Source organism: Lathamus discolor, chromosome 3 (assembly GCF_037157495.1).
Source record: "Lathamus discolor isolate bLatDis1 chromosome 3, bLatDis1.hap1, whole genome shotgun sequence".
NCBI lineage: Eukaryota > Metazoa > Chordata > Aves > Psittaciformes > Psittacidae > Lathamus > Lathamus discolor.
The window spans coordinates 87,930,300-87,949,125 of record NC_088886.1 but is presented as its reverse complement, the minus strand read 5'-3'; the positions used below and the strand labels follow the sequence as shown (position 1 = coordinate 87,949,125).

Sequence of the window (18,826 nt, the reverse complement as noted above, 5' to 3'; positions counted from 1 at the left end):
TCTGTGATCTCTTAGGGCCATGCTTTCACATCAAATTTGTGAGTAAATATATTTCAGTTCATTAGGAGAAGCCTTCATTTACCCTTACATGCATTAGCAAATATTAATATGCGAACTAGTAAATATTAACAAAATTGAACCTTAGTTTTCCTAAGAACAGAAGTGTTTCTGGTGCTGTTCAGGCAGACTTAGAATTGCTCTGAGTGGGAAAACCAAGAGGGAAGAGCAAAGAGATGTAGTATGAAGATGATGAGGCTTATGTTACCTTCAGTCTTCTTGGGATATTTTTCTAATACTTTTGTTTGAAAATACAACAATAAGAATATCCTTTTTTGTTACTAACTACTGGGTCTGAACTTGGATAGCAGGCAGTTCTTGTGTTTTTTCTATTCCTTCATTCATATTAAGACTTAAACTCCTTGGAGCCTTCATGCCAAAGATGTTGGCCTTGACTCCTTATCACTGAAGCAAGGGTGTGACAGAGAGGGAGCAGGGACATGTTCCAGCCCCCTGTATAGCTATAGTTTTATATCAGTTACCTGCTTCCTTACTTTGCAGTTCATGGTGTATGTATTGCATTCATGAGTGTCTGAACAAACAGCTGAGGTGTGCATTGAGGAACCGCCTGTGTGTTTGTCTATGACTTTGGACACTGTGGCTATTAGACAGTCTTGTCAAACAAAGAAATTCTTACTTGCAGTTAAACCATGAGTTCGTATCATTGAATGTAGTTGTGTGAAGGAAGAGATTACTATTAGAGCTGTGATGCCACCCTCCTCCCAGTTAGTAATTCCACATAGCTGAAATCAGGGTTCACATCAGAACTCTGCATCAGCGTGCCTACCTTCTCTGGGAAGGACCCTGCTCTGCCAGTACCAGCTTCCTCTGGGAACTGCTTTGGGCTCTCCAGTCAAAGTACAGTTGGTCGAAGCTGACGATTTCAGACTCTAGTAGTGGGCATGCAGGACCAGGCTTATATTCAGAACAGAGGACAGAATTTACCTCTGTAGTTTCTAAAAATATGTATGCCACATATTCCATTATGTCATTCTGCAGAGCGGAACCGGGAAGCATGCTGCCGGCCTGCGGGCTGTGTCCAGGAGAGGGCACTGGCACCTGCACGCAGAGGCATCTGGGTCTGTTCTGAACTCAGGCATTAAACGGGAAAAGGTTGAAATCTGGCAAATTAAGCAACAATAGTCATTTCCATAAACACTTGAAATCAAGTATCCTAAAAATTACAGTTAAATATCTCCTTAATAGACTGCCCCAGCCCGTGGGTTCCTCAGTGTCAGGGGTTTAATCCTATGCTATTTACAACAGCTTGACAACCTCCTGTTTACTTCCATGTTTCTGGTATCACTGCAATGCTAAAAATAAACAGCTAAAAGAAGTCTGCTCTGCTGAGCCCTCTTTGTCTCCTACCAGCAGAGCAACGTGAGGCAGAAGGTTTTCCTCCATGCAGACGGAGCAGGCAGGTTGAATTGCAGCCACTGGAAAGGCCACAGGGAAGTTTGGCAGGCTGCTGCCCTCCGTGCAGTGCTGCCATGGGAACAGGTACCACAGCATATGGTAAAACAAACACAAGTGCACTGAAGTTAGTGGGACAAAAAGGCAAGGAACTGGATCAAAAGATGGTGGCCCAGGCCTTGAAGGAGTGTCTTTGAGGAAGTTTCGCTTGTGAAGAGACCTAATGAGAACTGTACCCTACCTAGAAGCACTAGGCTCGTTAGAAAAGTGTTTGGGGAGAACAGCTCGGTGCTGCACTATTAATTTTAGGCATGACTGATAGTAACAAGGTACCTTGCACATACTGATTTTCAAAGCTAGCTGAGAGCCCTGTTTCAGTTCTGCGCCTCAGGGCTCAGGAACCATCGCAGAAGGCACATCGTTCTGTGTCTGCCACCCCACGCACCCTGTGATGTGTGCTCCCTGCCTGTGCGGGCAAGCACAATGCCAAGTGCTGGCTCCAAGTGCTGTGCATGTGTGCTTTCAGTTCCAGGAGCTGCTGTTGCCTTTGTATCTGCAGGGAAAGGATGTAGAAGTTACCAGGTTCATCTCTTTTCTCCAGTCACTGTAGGATTAAACTTTCAAACAAACGGGAAAAGTGAATTATATTTCCTACAGTGAGTTCTTCCCATATTAATTGTATCAGAAAGGCCTTCTAGGATGTACTTGCACATATGCTCAGGGATATGTGCAAACCCAGTTTGCACATATTTAAGCTTTGCATATATACCACAGGCTGTTTAGAGACCTTCTTGTGTATCGCTATACTCAGCCACTCCCTTTCAGTTCCTGAAAATCATTCTTTCTATACACATGCATATGTTATAAGCCCAAGGAGCCTCTAAGAAGTTCTTAAGGGTGTGTGTTCACAGAGAAAATGCCAGGAGCAATATGCTCGTGTAAGTACTGAGAGACTTTAAGCACGCGTGGTTGTGTTGGAGACAAGTGTGCACGTGTTTATTTTCACTGTTCATACTTACAGGAAGATTTTTCCAGTACAGTCTGTTCTGGGAGGCAGAGAGGGACCTCTGCTCTGTGCACACTGTCGTGCTTTGGAGGATCCACTTTCAGACGTTTTACAGGCAGCATATATGCAGTGCAGCCATGCAGCACTATTTCTACTACCTTACAGTGGTCCTCTATCTGGAACTGAGTTATTTAGTGTAAAGCCTGTAAAATTTACAGAATATTTGATGTAGAATGTCTTACCTCCAGATGGATTTTTAATTTTAAATTACATTGCTTAACAGGTGTTTGGCTAAACTTTTCCTTTTTAAAATGAGATTGAAATTACATATTGTGGATGCATTTGCAGCTGCCTATCATGTTTCAGCACAGCTGCTGTGTAGTGCTAATTATTTTCTCAATGCCACAATTTATTCTCACTATCCCAGGCTGGATAGGTGGACAGGTACCCTTTCCTGGATTTAATTGTGCCTGGGGAAGAGGTTATCACTCACAGCCTATCCTGCTTTTCATCCTCATCTCCCCTCACATCCTCTAATGAGGCTTTCCCTGACCTGCCCTAGTCAGAACAAGTTGGCTAACCTTGCTCGCTGTCCCTAATCTGATGGAGAATTTGCATGAGCAGCTCTGCCGGACGATCTGAGGGGGCAGCAGTGTCCAACAGACAGACCATCAGATGGGAGAATTCATCTTTTCATGCGCTCGATGTTCACACACGGCAGGCACAAGTAAGGCCCGATCTACAGGACTCACCCACTCAATACATTGAGTCTGGTGAAATGGAGACAGAGAAAGAGCAGAATAACAGTAGAGTGATGTGGCATCTATGGAGTCCACCACTAGGACTGATGATTGTACTGATTTCATCGGGAGCTGAGGATTCCTCAGAGGAGCTAAGAGCTTCAGCAATGAATAAAAAAAACCCTATCTGAGAATCATAGCTTGGATCTTGTGGAAGTTTTCTTAGGAAACAGCAAAAAACCCAGCAGACCGAGGTGCTGAAATCAGATCTTGGCAAATGGTGTAAAAAAGAATATTATTTGCAGGAACCTAGTGAGACACGGATTTATGAAATACAGGCTTTGTTCTCTCTTTTTCCTTCCCATTGAGACAATGAGCCACCTGATGCAGTCCCAGCTGAGCAGTTGTGTGGGCTGTTCCTGTCAGATTGTGTCTGCTCCTGCATATGGTGTATTGGATCTTCCATAATACTCAGTTTCGTGTTCCAGTTTTTCCTGATGTTAACAAAATTTCTCTTTTGCATTAGGGATTAAGCATGATCTAGAGCTCCTGATATCCAGGACCTATTTAATGATGATGAATGGCAGGGTTTTGCCTGAAACGTCCTAAAGAGTTCCAGAATCTACAAGTCCTAGTTAGAAACCACATCTATTGAGAGAGGTCACTGACACACAGGCATCTCTACACAGCTGGTCTTCTCCCTTTGAAAAGACTCAATGCCCCTGTAAACTGCAGTGAAGATTGTCTAGGGACAACTTCTAATATTCAGTAGCTGTTCAGAAGCTGTCAGCAAGTTCTGCAGCAAATGAGGTTGTAAACCAATTGCTTCCACTGGTCCTGGTATTCCCTGGGACTGAATTGAGCCTAGTTTGTGTTCTAGGACTGTGTTTCTGGGCAGGGTGGAGCTTCAAAGACTCTAATGTCCTTGCAGAAGCTGTCACCTAGTGAAGTGGAAGCAAGAGGTCATTTTAGGAGAGAGGGGAAAGGAACCTCCAGAGTGTGGTGAATTACTCACACATTGGTGAAGCGGTGTGCCGCAGGCATGTAAGGCCAAATACAGTCGATCTATGCTAGATGCATGGGTTCAGCATGTGTACTTCTGCCCTGACTGATACATACAACTTAAAACTTGGTCCTTTGTGTTTCAGCTGTAAGGAATACAAAAATCTGAATTCCTTTTTCGCTATTATTATGGGACTGAGCAATGTTGCTGTGAGCCGTCTCTCGTTAACATGGGAGGTAAGTCTTCATTAAAATCCAATTCCAAGAAGTTTGACTGGAATTTGTGCTTTTAGTTAGCAAAACACATGACTTGGGCCTTTATTATTTATAATAATTAGATCTACTAATTCAGCTCCTTTAGCTTAGGCTAACAATTTTTATTAGTAAGACAGTATGCCCATAGGTGTGTTGAGTACTCACAAGCAGTTCATAAGAGTGACAACAGCAGCTTCTGTTGATGCACCAAACTGTCCAACAGGATGAGCAAGTTAGCCAGTTAACCTCTCAGATCAGCCCATCCTCTGACTCATTCAGTCATTCAGTGAGATCACTCCATAGATACTTCTCTAAAATCCATCCTCTGTTTATACATAGTATTTTCTGATCTCCATAAGGAATCTATTGCCCTATTAAAATGTGGGTTTGTCCTAACCAGTTCTTGTTCTTTTCTCTGACATTCCCCTGCTTACTGTCAGTTGGGTCTTGATTCTCAGAGCTTCCACCTTTTTCTGTGGCTTTGCTCTTTTGCATGTAAGAATATAAAAAGGGTGAAACATCCAGCAGGATGAGATAGTAAGCACATGGAACCACTAAGAACATGGTGGTTGTCCAAAGCAGTGCGCATGTATTTTGTTCATTAGAGATTCAAAATCACAACTGAGGTCATTGATGCAACTGAGACCAAAATGTGATCACCTTTTGAAAAGCGCACTGAAATGGGAGATCAGACTAACACATCTGAGAAGACACCAGCCTAATTTTCAATAGCATGTATTGCAAGTGGCATGTAGAATCAGTGCTAAAGGCCAGGATTTGCAAATCAGTTTCTCAAAATAATGGCCATTTGTGACTACTGAGAGGAACAGTTGGGAGATCTGAGTTAGTATAGGAGTAGTATGAAGAGAGAAGAGAGAATTTAATGTATATATTACATACAACAATCTGAAGTGGTTGCAGGGTCTGCGCTGGAGTGGCACAGATCATTTGTAGGTGCGGGGTATGAAATGTTACCACGCTGTGGTTATGTAGGGTACTCAGTTTATCAAGAGAATCTCTGCAGCTTGATTTTTAGCCAGATAGATATACAGACTATACTTAAAAACAAAGATATCAGGACCTGATTTTTCTATATTATCATGCATTTACAGTAGTTGCATGCACAAATTAGATATTTGCAGGTGCAAATGTCCAATTATACCACTTATTTCACAAATACCTAATCTGCATGCATATGCAAACTAGGCACACAGTTGTTGACACACATCATTAAAAATTAGGCCCTTGCTGTGGCACAGTGTAAATAGCTTGCTAGGGTACACACTCCAAATGTAGAAAGTATTGCAAAAAATCATTTCTGCACTATAAAGTCTCTATTAATTTTTAGTGTTACCCACTGCCAGTAATAGTCAGATTTAATCAGCAAATATAGAGAAATTTCTTATTAAAACTAGAAAGCTGACATAGTCTGGGTGTGGATGAAACATTACTGTGATCTCCAAAACTAATTTACAATGTATCTTCCAATCTTCATATTAGAATTATTTAATATTTATGACACAACACGATAGGGAAAGAAAATATGTAATAAAGCCGACCTCATCCTAATCACTGTGTGATCAGCTGACCATGAGTTACTTGTGTAGGTATTGTGGACTGAAAAACTGTTCATTAATTTATACCCCAGAAAGCAGTTGGCAGCTGGGCATGTCATGAACTGAAGCAATAGCTGATGATACATCAGCATGAACAAAAAAGTCTCCTGGAAATGCCCAGGCATGGATTTGAATGTTGCAAGGGCAGTTCATCATAGGTATGAACAATTAAGCTGAGCTACCCCTACGCAAGCTGTGTGTAAATTAAGTTTTCAGATAGGCTATAATCAGGAATGTCCTGAAACCAGTGACTTGAACTTTCACGTACATTCTGAATTCAGTGATTGCGATGTGTGCCAAACAAAAATCTGAATCTAAACACCCCAAAGGAGTAAATTCAAGTTGGGGTTTAAATCGGGATCCAGGTTTCATGGCTGGTCCCGTCTCTATTTATAATCTGGTTGCTAGGAAACGTGTTGTATTTTAGATTAGCACATTGTTAGAAATATCTGGCAGAAAGAGCACTTTCCTGACTTAGGGTGTTGTAGAAGGAACTAGCATTTACAGTAAAATCATCACACAAATTGGATTTAATTAAGGTTTTCTATTTTTGTTTTTATTAACAGAAACTTCCAAGCAAGTTCAAGAAGATCTATGCAGAGTTTGAAAGCTTAATGGTGAATAGCAATGGATCCCTTATTCTATGCACAATCTGAGCTAATTCAGTTTCTGAGTAACTGATTTGAATTCCTTGATTCAGAACATTTTATATGTCCTTGTTTGACTTTAAGAAGTTTATGATCCCATTTTAGAGCTGCTAAAACAAGTATGTATGACTAATAAATTATGCTCTTAGGAACCTACTCTGGGAGAACTTATGTACCACTCAAAGTTAATCTGGGAACTCAGAAAAGCTTTATCACATGTTTTCCAATAGTACATATGGGAAATTATATTTTCCAACCTGGATTTTTCCAGGCGTTACGTTTTAGTGTTACAACATAAGCAAAACTGGATCTGCAGCTGCAAGGAGGGAAGAGAAATGTGTGGTTCCTCCTATGAACATTTTTTTGTAGTCATACCTTACCTTGCTATTCGGCATGAAAAATGTTTGTGTTTAGTGGCTGCATTCTCATCATGTAAGTTCTATGGGAGAATGGTAAAAGACATCTGAGTTTGCAGATACACTTTTTAAGCCACAGGAGAAAATAATGATTTTAATAAATGCCATGATGTCTAAATGAATGCATACGGTGTCTTGATACGTATAATAATACGTATTAGTAATTATTTGATTTCTCTTTTTTCTTAAGGATCCATCAAGAAACCATAGGGCCTACAGGCTAACTGTAGCTAAATTGGACCCTCCAATAATTCCTTTCATGCCACTACTTATAAAAGGTAGGCTTGGATGTTACCAGAATTATTAACTTGAAAGCTATTTGTCAAATATTTGAAGAATAAGAGTAGCAGCAAAAAAAAAGCAAAAATCAATCTCAGTGTGAGGTATGATCTTTTTCCATTATAAAAAGCATGGCACAGAGACAAGAAAAACTGCTTTAGTACATCTGAATATCATACCTCAATTTTACTAGTCTCAGAAATGCTGCAAATTAAAAACTAAATGTTTTATAGTTGCTTTGATTTTTCTAAGGGATAGATAAAATGTTCTGCTGTTTTGTATGATCATGATTCAGTAATGGGCTTTTGTGTGGCTTTTATTTCTATCCAGACATGACGTTCACTCATGAGGGAAACAAGACATTCACGGACAATCTAGTAAACTTCGAAAAAATGGTATGTATGCCACACTTTGAATGAAAGACCTCCCTATTCATCTCTTCAAGAGAGAACTTCTCAACAATGATTTCCAGGGTTAAAGACAGTGAAGGCAGAACCAAGAGCTGGCAAAAACAGTCTGTGTTGTGCACAGCGCCTGGGACCTCTGGGTTTCTGGAAAACCTCACAGAGGTGGAGAAGAAACTGCCCACTGAGCCATGCATAGCCAAAATGTTTCCTAGGAGAGGCAGCAGCAGTAACAGGAAGCAGAGCTGCTAGAGACAGTTTTTAACAGCCATTTTGGGACCAAGCTGAGATTTTAACTGCTGTTTCTTCAAACCAGACTGAACTGCCTCAGGCAGGGATAATTCTGCATTGCTCCTCAGAGAATGAAAGCAGCTTTAATACAAAACTTGCACATCATCTTGTTTTCTTCTTCCTTTTAACAGTGAAAGAAGACTTTGGTGATTTGATTGCTTTCATATTGGTAAGGGGGGGTTGATAATAGAAGGTTAGACTGTGGTCAATCTGATTTATTTTAAATCCCGCACCTAAGCTCCCGTAATTTCAAATGCTGCTGTCAAATGCTGCAGGCAGGCAACTTCCCATGGCAGGAATCTCAACTGAAGCTCAAGTTTCTTAGCAGTGAGAAGCCTTTTCTTTTGATTGCTAAGGTCACGCTCTTAATTAATGTGGTTAATGACACCTGTGTCTGAGAACCAGGGTTAGCCAAGCCCAGCTATGAGCAGCTGCACTGCAAAACCAAAACTGACTTAATGTTCCGGCAGTAAAGTTCCATTCAGGAGCTGGAGCAGATCTACTCTGGCACCTATACCTGCTTATTCTTAGTACTACAGTAACCAGAACCACTCCATGGTTATTTCCACAGCACTGCAGAGGATCTTGTCTTACTTTCTGAGCACTGGTACTGGGGGGGGGCGGGGAAGGAGGACTTTCAGGTGTGTTCAGAAAAATTTACAGAAAAGTCATTGTCACTCTGAGTGAATTCTTCTCTTGGATTTTAGTCAATAGCTCCAGGACAGCCTCTGTCCTAGGGTGAAAACACCTGTCTACTAGGCTGAGCCTCTTTTAGTAAATGGAAGTACTAATGCCTGAGTAAGGGCCTGACCTCAGTTCATAATAATAACATTCCCTAACTGCATACTCAGACTGTGCTGCCATCTCCTTCCACAAGCCGTGAGCCTTCTACCTGCAGAAAGGATTTTTTCCTGGACTGCCTATTCTAATTAGATAGATAAATATATATATATGTATCAGTGTAGGCAGTAAATATTTTGGGGAACACAAAGGGATCTCAGACTTGGCTGGAGCACCTCCAAACTGGGAGGGAAGGCGACTGCATTGTTATAGCCATGGCTGCGTGGCTGGCTCCATCTTGTCCACCTCACCTGGCCTACTTACATCTTCCTGAGCCAGAAGAGCCGGTACTTCAGCAGCCACAGAGCTGTATGCCTCAGGCTGTTCTTTATTCCTGATAGGTGTAAAAGCCATTACAGGAGGCAGGAGCTCTCCTGTGAGTGCTTGCCCGTAGACAGAAGTTCAACCCAGGCTTGTCATTTAGAAATGGTTCTGCACCACTCTGTACTACAACTCGGCACTCCCAAGACCAGGAGTGAGTTTTATAGCAGCTTAAACTGATCTATAGCTAGGCTGCAGCAGGTCTGCCCTTTTCACCCTAGTCTGCACATTGCCTTATCTTCTATGTGTTATCTCTAGAACATGGATTTACTGCTAGCACCCAGAAGTTTTAAATAAAGTTGCATACTGCATGAAGGTAATAGCACCCATTTTGATTAATAACCCAAGCTTTGAGCTTGTCCTTTAGGAGAGGTAAGTGAAGACCGATTAATGGATTTTTGATGCTATACATTTTTCAAAGAATCAATGTAATGTCTTATGTTCCTCCACACAACAGAAAGGGAAATGTTCTCCTTTCTCAGCATTCTAAACCTTTCTTCAGTTAGTGGTCTACCTAAAAGCCCACTCTGCTTTTTCTCCAGGCCTTACTACAAGTATATCTTTTGTCTTTTTAATGTTCTCCATTAGCTATTCTGCATGCTTCTATGTTTTTACTGCTTCTCTCAACCCATAGCTCTTCAAAGCAACATATATTCAGATTCCACCCACATAATTCATTCAAATCCTAATGTGGACCTGGCAGTTTTTAGCTTTTTTGCATGTGTCATCAGGTCAAGCAAAGAAGAAAAGCCTACTGTTAAACCTCAGTTGCTACCGCCTACTTGTGTTAAGCTTACAACTGTCATATCCACACATAATTGCCAGATATTAACTGGTGAAGACAAGACCACTCAGCCAGATAACTCTCAGATAATTCAGCTTCCTTTTACATAAGTATAAACTCGAGGTAAATCTGCGATGTTATTCTGCTATTCTGTTATTTCAGGAGAAATGCAGAAACCAGATTTCCTCCCAGGAATCAAGTCCTGCCATTTGCTGTTTCTGCCTGTTTGTTGTGCTGCATGATACTCTGTCAGCACATAGAGGTACCTCTGAATATGGCTGGGAGCCACTCTTACTGATCTGTCTAAAACATATTTGTTCTTTGGAAAATTATTTCCCTTGATCCATCCTAACTTTGATGCTTGCTGAAGTTTATGAATAAAAATGTCTGGGTAGCTGCCACTGCTGGTGCCACTTGCCACCAAAGGAGCTGGGTCCCTCCGACTCTCATGTAAGCACAGTGATGAAACAGAGAACAGCCTCTGGCATCATGTCTGCATTCTCACCACAGAGCTCTGATCCCGAGAGCTGATGTGCTGCTGACAACTTTATTCCTGTAACTGGCAGCCAAAAGTAGAAGTTTGATCTAGTGGCATCTCTGCAGCTGAAACAGCTTCCTTTAAATCTTTCATGTTCTCTGAGGTTTCTGTTATTATTTGTATTAAACGATGCATCTTAAAACATGCAGGAGCCATCAGACAGTGTCTGAGCCAGGAGTTTTCTGAGTGCCAGAAACGGCGAGGCCTTGTTCCCTAAACATTTGTGTTTCATGGCTGCCTAAGCTCTGCTCAGAGCTTTCCTCGCAGCTGGGGCTTGTGTGGTTTCTTCATGGCTGGGGAATTCTGTGTGAATAGGCTTTTGTCATAACATAGGAACTTGCACTACAGCCTTTTCCCTGAAGGAGACAGGAGAAGGCACTTAGACAATCTTCCTCTTGTTCACAGTCATCTATTTTCACAGAAAATTGGTAGGAGCTTTCTTATGTTTGAAAACTCTGGGTTCTTTTTAAAGATTTGACAAAAATATCTAGAGAAGAAGGGAAAAAGAGACAGATGGTGTTAAATCACATTAGCCTAGGTTTTTTTTTAGCAAGTCAAGCTAAAAAGGAAAGGGACTGAGTCAATTTTTTCTTGCTACACTTTCCTATAAATTGGTCTTTTTCAGGGGTGTAGTGACAGAACTGTGGTATCGGCAGCAAGGGGGGACATCACTCTGAAGAGCATTGCGGAGCTTTACCTGCTGCTGCCTTTGTAAACTGCCTGCTCCTTCCTCCCCTTCCCCATCTCCTGATCTCCATGGAATCTTTTATTCGGATGAGGCTGTGAGGAGTGGGAGGGCAGGGACAGCTAGCCAGGGAAGAGAATACTGGGTGTATGGTAGAGGCACAACTGTGTGTAAATGGGGAAGTTTGTAAGCGAACCCATTTGGTCTGTACAAGATGTGGGAAAACAATATTGAACGTGTCAGAAATAGGTGTGCTCTTTGTATTTGCACTGTACTTGTGCTCTTTACTATGCCATTTATTGCATGAAGCAAGGGGGTAGAAGAGAAGAGTTGGAGAAAACAAACATTGGGCCTTAAAATCAGCCTGGAACATGTCATTTAGACTTTTGTCACTAAGTTGACTCTAGTGGTATTAGTAATACAAGTCTTTAATAAAAGGCTTTGTCTTCAATACGAAACAAGACATGGTTTTAGAGAAGTACTGAAGCTCTTAACTCACTGTGTCCTGGTGGCACCCTGTAAGTAGCTAATGGAGATAAGGTACAAGCTGTTTCCACAATGGTGCTGCTCAGATGTACCTTCTATGTTGGCATATGCTCTGTGACCTTATGTAGTAAAAACTACCCTCATCTTTTCTCCACTTACGAGTTGACAGTCGATGTTAGTTGTAAGTGCTGCCTTAGAAGACCCATCTGTGTAAAAACTGAAGACATGCTTGTCACAGAGGAACAAGGAATGAATGGGCTTCTAAAGTTTTAAAAATGCTGTAGTTGTAGTTTTGCTGGTTGAGGACATTTTGAGAGCTGCAAGTAGGTGAAAGATTACAAGATGGCAGTAGACAGCAAACACAGTTTGTCATCTAAAATACACACTTTGTCTTTTAGGTTCATTAATGACCTTCTTTTCAGGTGAAGGACAGCCCCCAAATCCACCAGTGGTATTAGTTCCTATGAACTCCGTATAATTTAGCAGATAAGGGACAAGCTACAACCTGCAGTGCAGTACATGGCAACATTCAAGTAACACTGCTTTTATAGCTGTATATTTAGAAGAAAATTTAAAAGCCTTTTCCTAGAATTATTTCTTGCCAGGGAAAGAAGAGAGAGGAAAGTGAGGAAAGTACTGAGTATGAATCTCTTTAAGGACACACGGAAGAGCTCTGAAAGTGCTGACCTACCATGGCAGCACAAGGCAGTGCCATGATGCTGGCCACTGATGCTTCTTTTTGTGAAGCCTCTTCACCCTTCAGGTGTGAAATGAGGATTAGAGAATTGGCACATGCTGGTTTTCGGGTTTTGTGGATATGAACAAAAGGGAATTCACACTCTGATCCTTATGCAAAAAAAGGGCAAACATTCTTTCATTTTTGGAACATAAAGATTATGCAAAAAGTGTGTGACTAAAGCCCTTACTAGTTTTCTATGGCATATATGAATATTTATAACATTTAGAAACCTGGGTTTGGAATGGATTAGAAGATAATGTGCAGGCCTGCTGCCACTATTCCAAACTGCGTGAAACTTGAAAGGGTATTGCTGTGTACATACAGAATGCTGGTAGTAGTGGTTGCTTGTCATATTATGTAATTGGTTCTATTTCAGAAAAATCCACATTGAAGTTTGCATGGCTTTTCCATAATGGTCTTTCTTTGCACAGTGAGTAAGCAGAGGTTAACTTTTGCAGGCACTAACTAGAGGTAATCCTCTGTTTAAAGAAAAAAGATTAAGGAGCTGGCAATTAAACTTCCATCTGAACATTTTCTCTGTACATGTTTCTAGTTTTCTTGAATCAAAGGAAGACAATCCAACTTATCTACAAGATTCAGGAAGGGAAATTCACTTTCAGTTCATGCTTTTATGTGCACCTTCCAAAGAGGAGCTCTTTTGTGTTTGTATTAGACAGTACAACAGCACATGGAAAAAAAGCAATGATGTGAAAGGAGCTCTTCAAGGATACCTAATACTCCAGAATCTCCTCACTGGGTTGCATCTCTGTCTTCTGGCCACAGATTCTCCTTTTATTCTGCCTTAACATCCACTCCCTTATTCCTTCGTGGTTCCTCATTGCCAGGATACTTCAAAATGCACAGACTGAATGACAGTATCCTGAAGAATAGGCAGAGTAACTCCTTAAAAATGAATCCTTTCAGCCAGTGGAAGGAAGCCAGGCAGTTCAGCCTCTAAACGGAAGGAAGCCAGGCAGTTCAGCCTCTAAACAGAAGTCAGACAAGATCATGGCCGCTTTGGTTTTCTTTGCCTGGAAGAGCCCATATGAAGAGAAATCTGGAAATAGTGAAAACTTTTAAAAAACCTTTGCTCCACTCATACTTTGTCTTTCAGTACAATACACTATTACAGTACTTATTCTAAATGTTATGCTTCTTTACAGAACCAATTCCCCACGTAAAAAAAGAGTAAAAAGATTCCACAGAGCACACTTTTTTGATAAATCTAAATTTTCCCTTCAGAAGCTTAACACTAAACTAATCAAACACTGAGCCTACAGCCTAGCTCCAAATTTCATCATGAAATGAGGCTGCAAAACATAAACATTTACAAGTATGAAAAATCAGGGTGTGTATTAACAGTCCATCTAGAGGGCACATCAAGCAACACTAGCTATCTTCATAAAAATGAAGTGTCCTTAGGAAAGCTTCTCTTGACCTTAGATGCTCTTGAAACATCATCATGTTGGCCGGTCCAGTTCAACTTTATGGGCTCTCCTTGTAGTTGTTTTAGGGGAGTACTTTTTGAAACGGTGTAAATCAAAATAGCAGCATCACATAAAGCAGCTGAATGTGAAACCGTAAGAGTTATGAAGCATTCATGTTTACATGTTCATGTTGTTTTGATTTTCATTTGATTGGGTTACACTTGAATAACTAACACTGTAATATGCAGTGCATTCTGTCTCAATCCGATACTATAATGGGTGCTTATCCTTGAGTATTTAAGAGGTTCCACTGAAGTCAATGGGGCTTATTCACATGCTTAATGCTAAGCACATATGAGAATGTTTGCAAAGGAAGTGCCTCAGAAAATCTGCCTACTCGTAATGGCTTGAAGAGGTATGAAAATTAACCTAGGAAAAAAATTACCCTTACTTGAAATCTACTTATTTTTCACATCTAAATACATATGACTTTAGAAAAAATATAAGCAGATGCATATACAAATTCCCTGGATCTTTTGGGAACTTGTGTTTTAGAATTAAAATACTTTAGATCAGTTTCAGAATAGTTGCAGTTCATTTGATTATACGATGTGTAATCCACAAAAATTTAGTACATGATATATCACTAGTATTTTTAATGCGAACACTAGCCATATCCATTTTTGTATGCTTGTCAGCACATTAAAATGTCTAGATTGCTCAGTCTGTGTTAAGGAACATTTTACATTGGTGATTCCCCCTTCTGGAATGACAGATTTCACAAGGGCATTTTATTTATAACATCATTTTAATGTAAGATCATAATAGTGTGCTAATACTGGGGAGCAAGAGTGTGCTGTGGTAAAAGATGTAGCTGTGTTTTAATTGTTGGACCATGTTAAAGTGCTGGAACAAACATTAGACTCTGATTAGGAATAGCATTTCACTTCCCTGCTTTTTTTTAATCTAAGCAAAAGAAACCGAAACAAATGTTGTCCTTATAACAGTGACTGACTCAAGCTATCTAGCTAAGGGATTCAGTTTTACTGCTGAAATTTCAGTTTATTTGATATTATGCAGAACAACCAAGTTTGCTCCTACACTGGTGGGAGTATTACCTGTGTGGTACTAATCACACAACCCAGTTAAAATTTGCAGTCCAGAACTAAATCTGAAATGTTTGGCTTTATTACTTACTTCATTTCTGTTCTTTAAGACTATTGTAAAATAGCATCTGATTTATTAGAGTGAAATGTATTAATGAATATTTTCTTAGCCAAGTGAGTGAAATAATGGCATATTTACTGAAGAGAAAGCACAGCCAAGAAGGACTGAAGTTACTTCTGCTTTTTTTGTGAATTACCAGGAGAGGTGTCCACCAAAAGTGAATCCCCTTTCATGTTGGGTTAGATACACTTGTGCAAGCTAGCACTGTCTGACAGTTCTGTTTGATGAAACTTGCCTACTTGACCACAGTTCTAATGGTGGCCTTCTCACCTGTGAATCAAGCATACTTTCAGAGGGAATCAGCAAACATGCACTCTCACATGCTGATTTTACACTGTCATTTTATGGGAAGGCTGCATTTTAAACGCAAATTCATATGAAAGGTGAATGCTCTTCGATTGCTGAGTATGTTATAGAAATGGCCTTGCTGTTAGGAACTGATGGTCTTAAAATTAACGTGTATATTCCAAGCTGTTCTACATGATGTTCCTTTTACTTCTGAATGTGAGATCTTATAAAAAAAATGCACATTGAAGGGTCTGATTTTCATTCTTAGTTAAGGCCCTTTACAGCATCCAAGCAAGGGTAAGGGTTCTCTGAGCACATGTAAATTACACTCACGCTCATTTAAAGCCTGTGTAAATGCAAATCACACCCTACACATGAGAGTATCAGCATTAAAATTATATTTTCATTCATATGACTGCTTTTATTGGCATATGTCTTCACACTGAGGCACAGTTAGGTGCTTCGTTTAAATGATGATGAAATACAGTGCTTGTTCCCTGATTGCATCCCATCTTTTCTTTCCAGCGCATGATTGCCAACACTGTCAGGACGGTGAAATTCTGCCGAAGCCAATCTTTCAGTAAGTGTATTACAACATCTGCACAGTCAGCATTATCATCAGTAGCTACAGTAATTACAGCTAATTCTGTGTGTACCAGAATTGAAAAGCCTGGTTTTCAGTGATTCTTCCCTGTTTGGATCCTTCGATGCTTCGCAGGGTGAAATATCCTTCGAGAAGCTCTAATAAGCTCCTTCTCCTCCATCTCTTCTCCAAGCATGTGAAAGAGCTAAGTATCAGTGAGGTCTCCACACATCTGTCAAGTTAGAATTTGTTGAAATAAGCCACTGGGTTTTGAAGTGGTTGAAATCAGGCTAGCAGACAGCAGCACACAGATACACGCAAGATACTTGCTTGGATAAACCCTGTTTTTATAGGAAACCAATCCGGAAACATGACGTTTATAGGTGATATAACTGCGTCAGGTGGTGAGCTTAAAACCTGTTTGTCAGTGTAATTACCAGAACTTGAGGCCATGAAAGATGACAAAGCTGCACGGTCAAACAGGATTGCTCTGTGGGTCTCATCCCATCTAGGTGCATTGTCAGTGCCTGTCACACTGGCATTTCCTCAGCACTTCACTCATTTTGCTACACAGCAGTGTTCCTTTTCCTCAAAGAACAGAAGAAATAATATAAAACAATATATTATTATAAAAATAGCTTCTTTCCGTCTGGATCAAAGCTTAACTCTGGAAGATCAGGATAAGGGAGCTTTTTAATTTTTTCTCCCACTATTGAAGTTTTTCTAGCTATGTATCTTTTAATTTTAATGTGTTAAGAACTAGTGAGACCTCCACATATTTAGAAGTGGAAGTGGATTTTCACTATACATGATACAACAATATGTCAGTATAGAGGTGTACCGTATCTAAGTCCCATGCTTTTTGTGTGTGTATTTATACATAATAGATACTGAAGCATCTTTCTTTTAGAGAAGTTACCTAATACATATTCTGTTGAACTGTAAGCTGTTCACTGTGAGGCTGAAGATGATACTCAGATTTTAACTCTATGGTATTTCATAATTGTTGGAGTAGATATAATGAGGTTATGTTAAGTAAGGTAAGCTTGAATGGGGCAGTCACAAAGCACTGTTGTGTTACAGATATTTAATGCTGAGTTAGAAATGGGAATATTTCCTGAAAGGAGGCTTAAATCAATCATAGAGTTCTGAATCCGTGTGAAAGCTGCTGGTTCAAAACCAGATGGGCAGCTTTAAATCATACTAGTTAGCTATATAATTTATAGCATTTGACTGATAAGGTGATGTATAAAACTGTAACCAAGAGCCGTCAATCTGGGGACATGTAGCCAAGTATATCTGAGAGAAAAAGTTAATTTGTGGGGGTAGGAACCAGAAAGACTCAGCCATGGAGGAAAGGCTTCAAAGAGAGCGATTTCTAAATATTTTCTTTTTAACTCACCAGGATCTGGTGTTTCCTGTGACAGCTTGTAAAGAGTTACCGCATTCTGTTCAGGCATTTGTTCATTTAAGTGTATCAATCCTACATCATTTCTCTTTCACCAGATCCCGACGCAGCCCTAACTAATAAGAACCATCAGGATGTTCGGAGCTATGTGCGGCAATTAAATGTGATTGACAACCAGAGAACTTTATCACAGATGTCTCACCGACTAGAACCGCGTCGAGCATAAACATTTGAAGCCGTGATGAGAAATGATCTTTTATCCTGTCAAGGTCACTTGTTAAGAACTTCACTTTCTCTGCTACCGCACTGCCACTACAAAAATAAGCAAAACCATATTCTAAGGTCTTAGGCAACACACAATGTACCAGCCTGCCAGAGAACTTTGGCTGAAGAAGAATATATGCACTATAGCTGCACGGGTGGCCGTGTTGTGAACCGTTAATTCATCTTATAGTAAATGATTTCTCACATGGATAAAAAAGGCAAAGGATAAAATAGAACAGTTAGTGAAAAATGCACAAAAAGCTTGTAACAATCCTAAGGGAAGTAGAGTTTTTCTGCCTAATTAAAAATCTGTATTTTATGATTTATTCTCCAGGTCAGGACCAAAACTGATCACCGGTTTAGCTTGCCCAGCTACTGTTGACCTCAGTAGAAGATGCATGTAGACATCTGATGTAAGAATGTAGGTTCAAGAGACGTCCAAGGTATAATAAGCTCCATTCAGAGAAGACTTAACAAATATTGCCATTTGAAATATAACAGATACTAAGAAAAATTTCTAACCTGAAGTGTACTGCCTACTACTGCGAGCAGTGTGGCCATTTCAGAGAACTGACAGGACTGAAAACACTTTGGATGATGGATAGATTAACCTGTGTTTACATTTTACTTCTTTTTTAAACTACCAATCAGGTTTTTACAGAATTCCATTACAATAGTAAGGCTGTCAGAATCAATAGCATCAAGGTAGCAAAGGACTGGTTCCAAAAGAGCACAATATGCACAAACAGATTTCAAGAGAATAATTTCCTGGACATTAAAACCTTAAACTTTAGCTATCATTAATTGTGGCTGGTTAACACATATTTTCTGGTCTTAAGCATTTACAAATATCTTAATTTTCAGCCAATTGTTTTGCACTTTCAATAGACTGTAAATAAATGTTAATTCATTATGTTCTAGAATATTTATTTATGTAATAGCGGTTGTGCCAAAATAACTGTTTTATTTATTTAGTTTAGCATGTTACGAGAGTGATGCTTTTGTCACTCTTTTTGTGTGCATTTTATGTGTAGGAATTGTGTGATGTACGTTCGCCGTAAATAACATGCAATACTTTATTAAATGTAATTGCTGGAAAGGTCTCGTCAC

The 18,826-nt window shown here is 40.0% G+C and overlaps 1 protein-coding gene across 5 annotated transcripts in view; it reads left to right on the top strand.

The window, feature by feature from the left end:
* The window catches only part of RAPGEF4 (Rap guanine nucleotide exchange factor 4), a 149,873-nt gene extending 131,058 nt beyond the window's left edge, over positions 1–18,815 (top strand). For 4 of the 5 annotated variants that reach the window (XM_065670351.1, XM_065670353.1, XM_065670355.1 and 1 more), the window contains 6 exons: positions 4,365–4,455; positions 6,656–6,706; positions 7,343–7,430; positions 7,762–7,826; positions 15,987–16,041; positions 17,551–18,815. In XM_065670351.1, coding sequence (XP_065526423.1) covers positions 4,365–4,455; positions 6,656–6,706; positions 7,343–7,430; positions 7,762–7,826; positions 15,987–16,041; positions 17,551–17,678 — 478 coding nt within the window. In that variant the 3' untranslated portion in view covers positions 17,679–18,815. The remainder of the gene's footprint in view (positions 1–4,364; positions 4,456–6,655; positions 6,707–7,342; positions 7,431–7,761; positions 7,827–15,986; positions 16,042–17,550) is intronic. The other variant, XM_065670352.1, reaches the window with a different exon arrangement.
* The last annotated feature ends 11 nt before the right edge of the window (positions 18,816–18,826 follow it).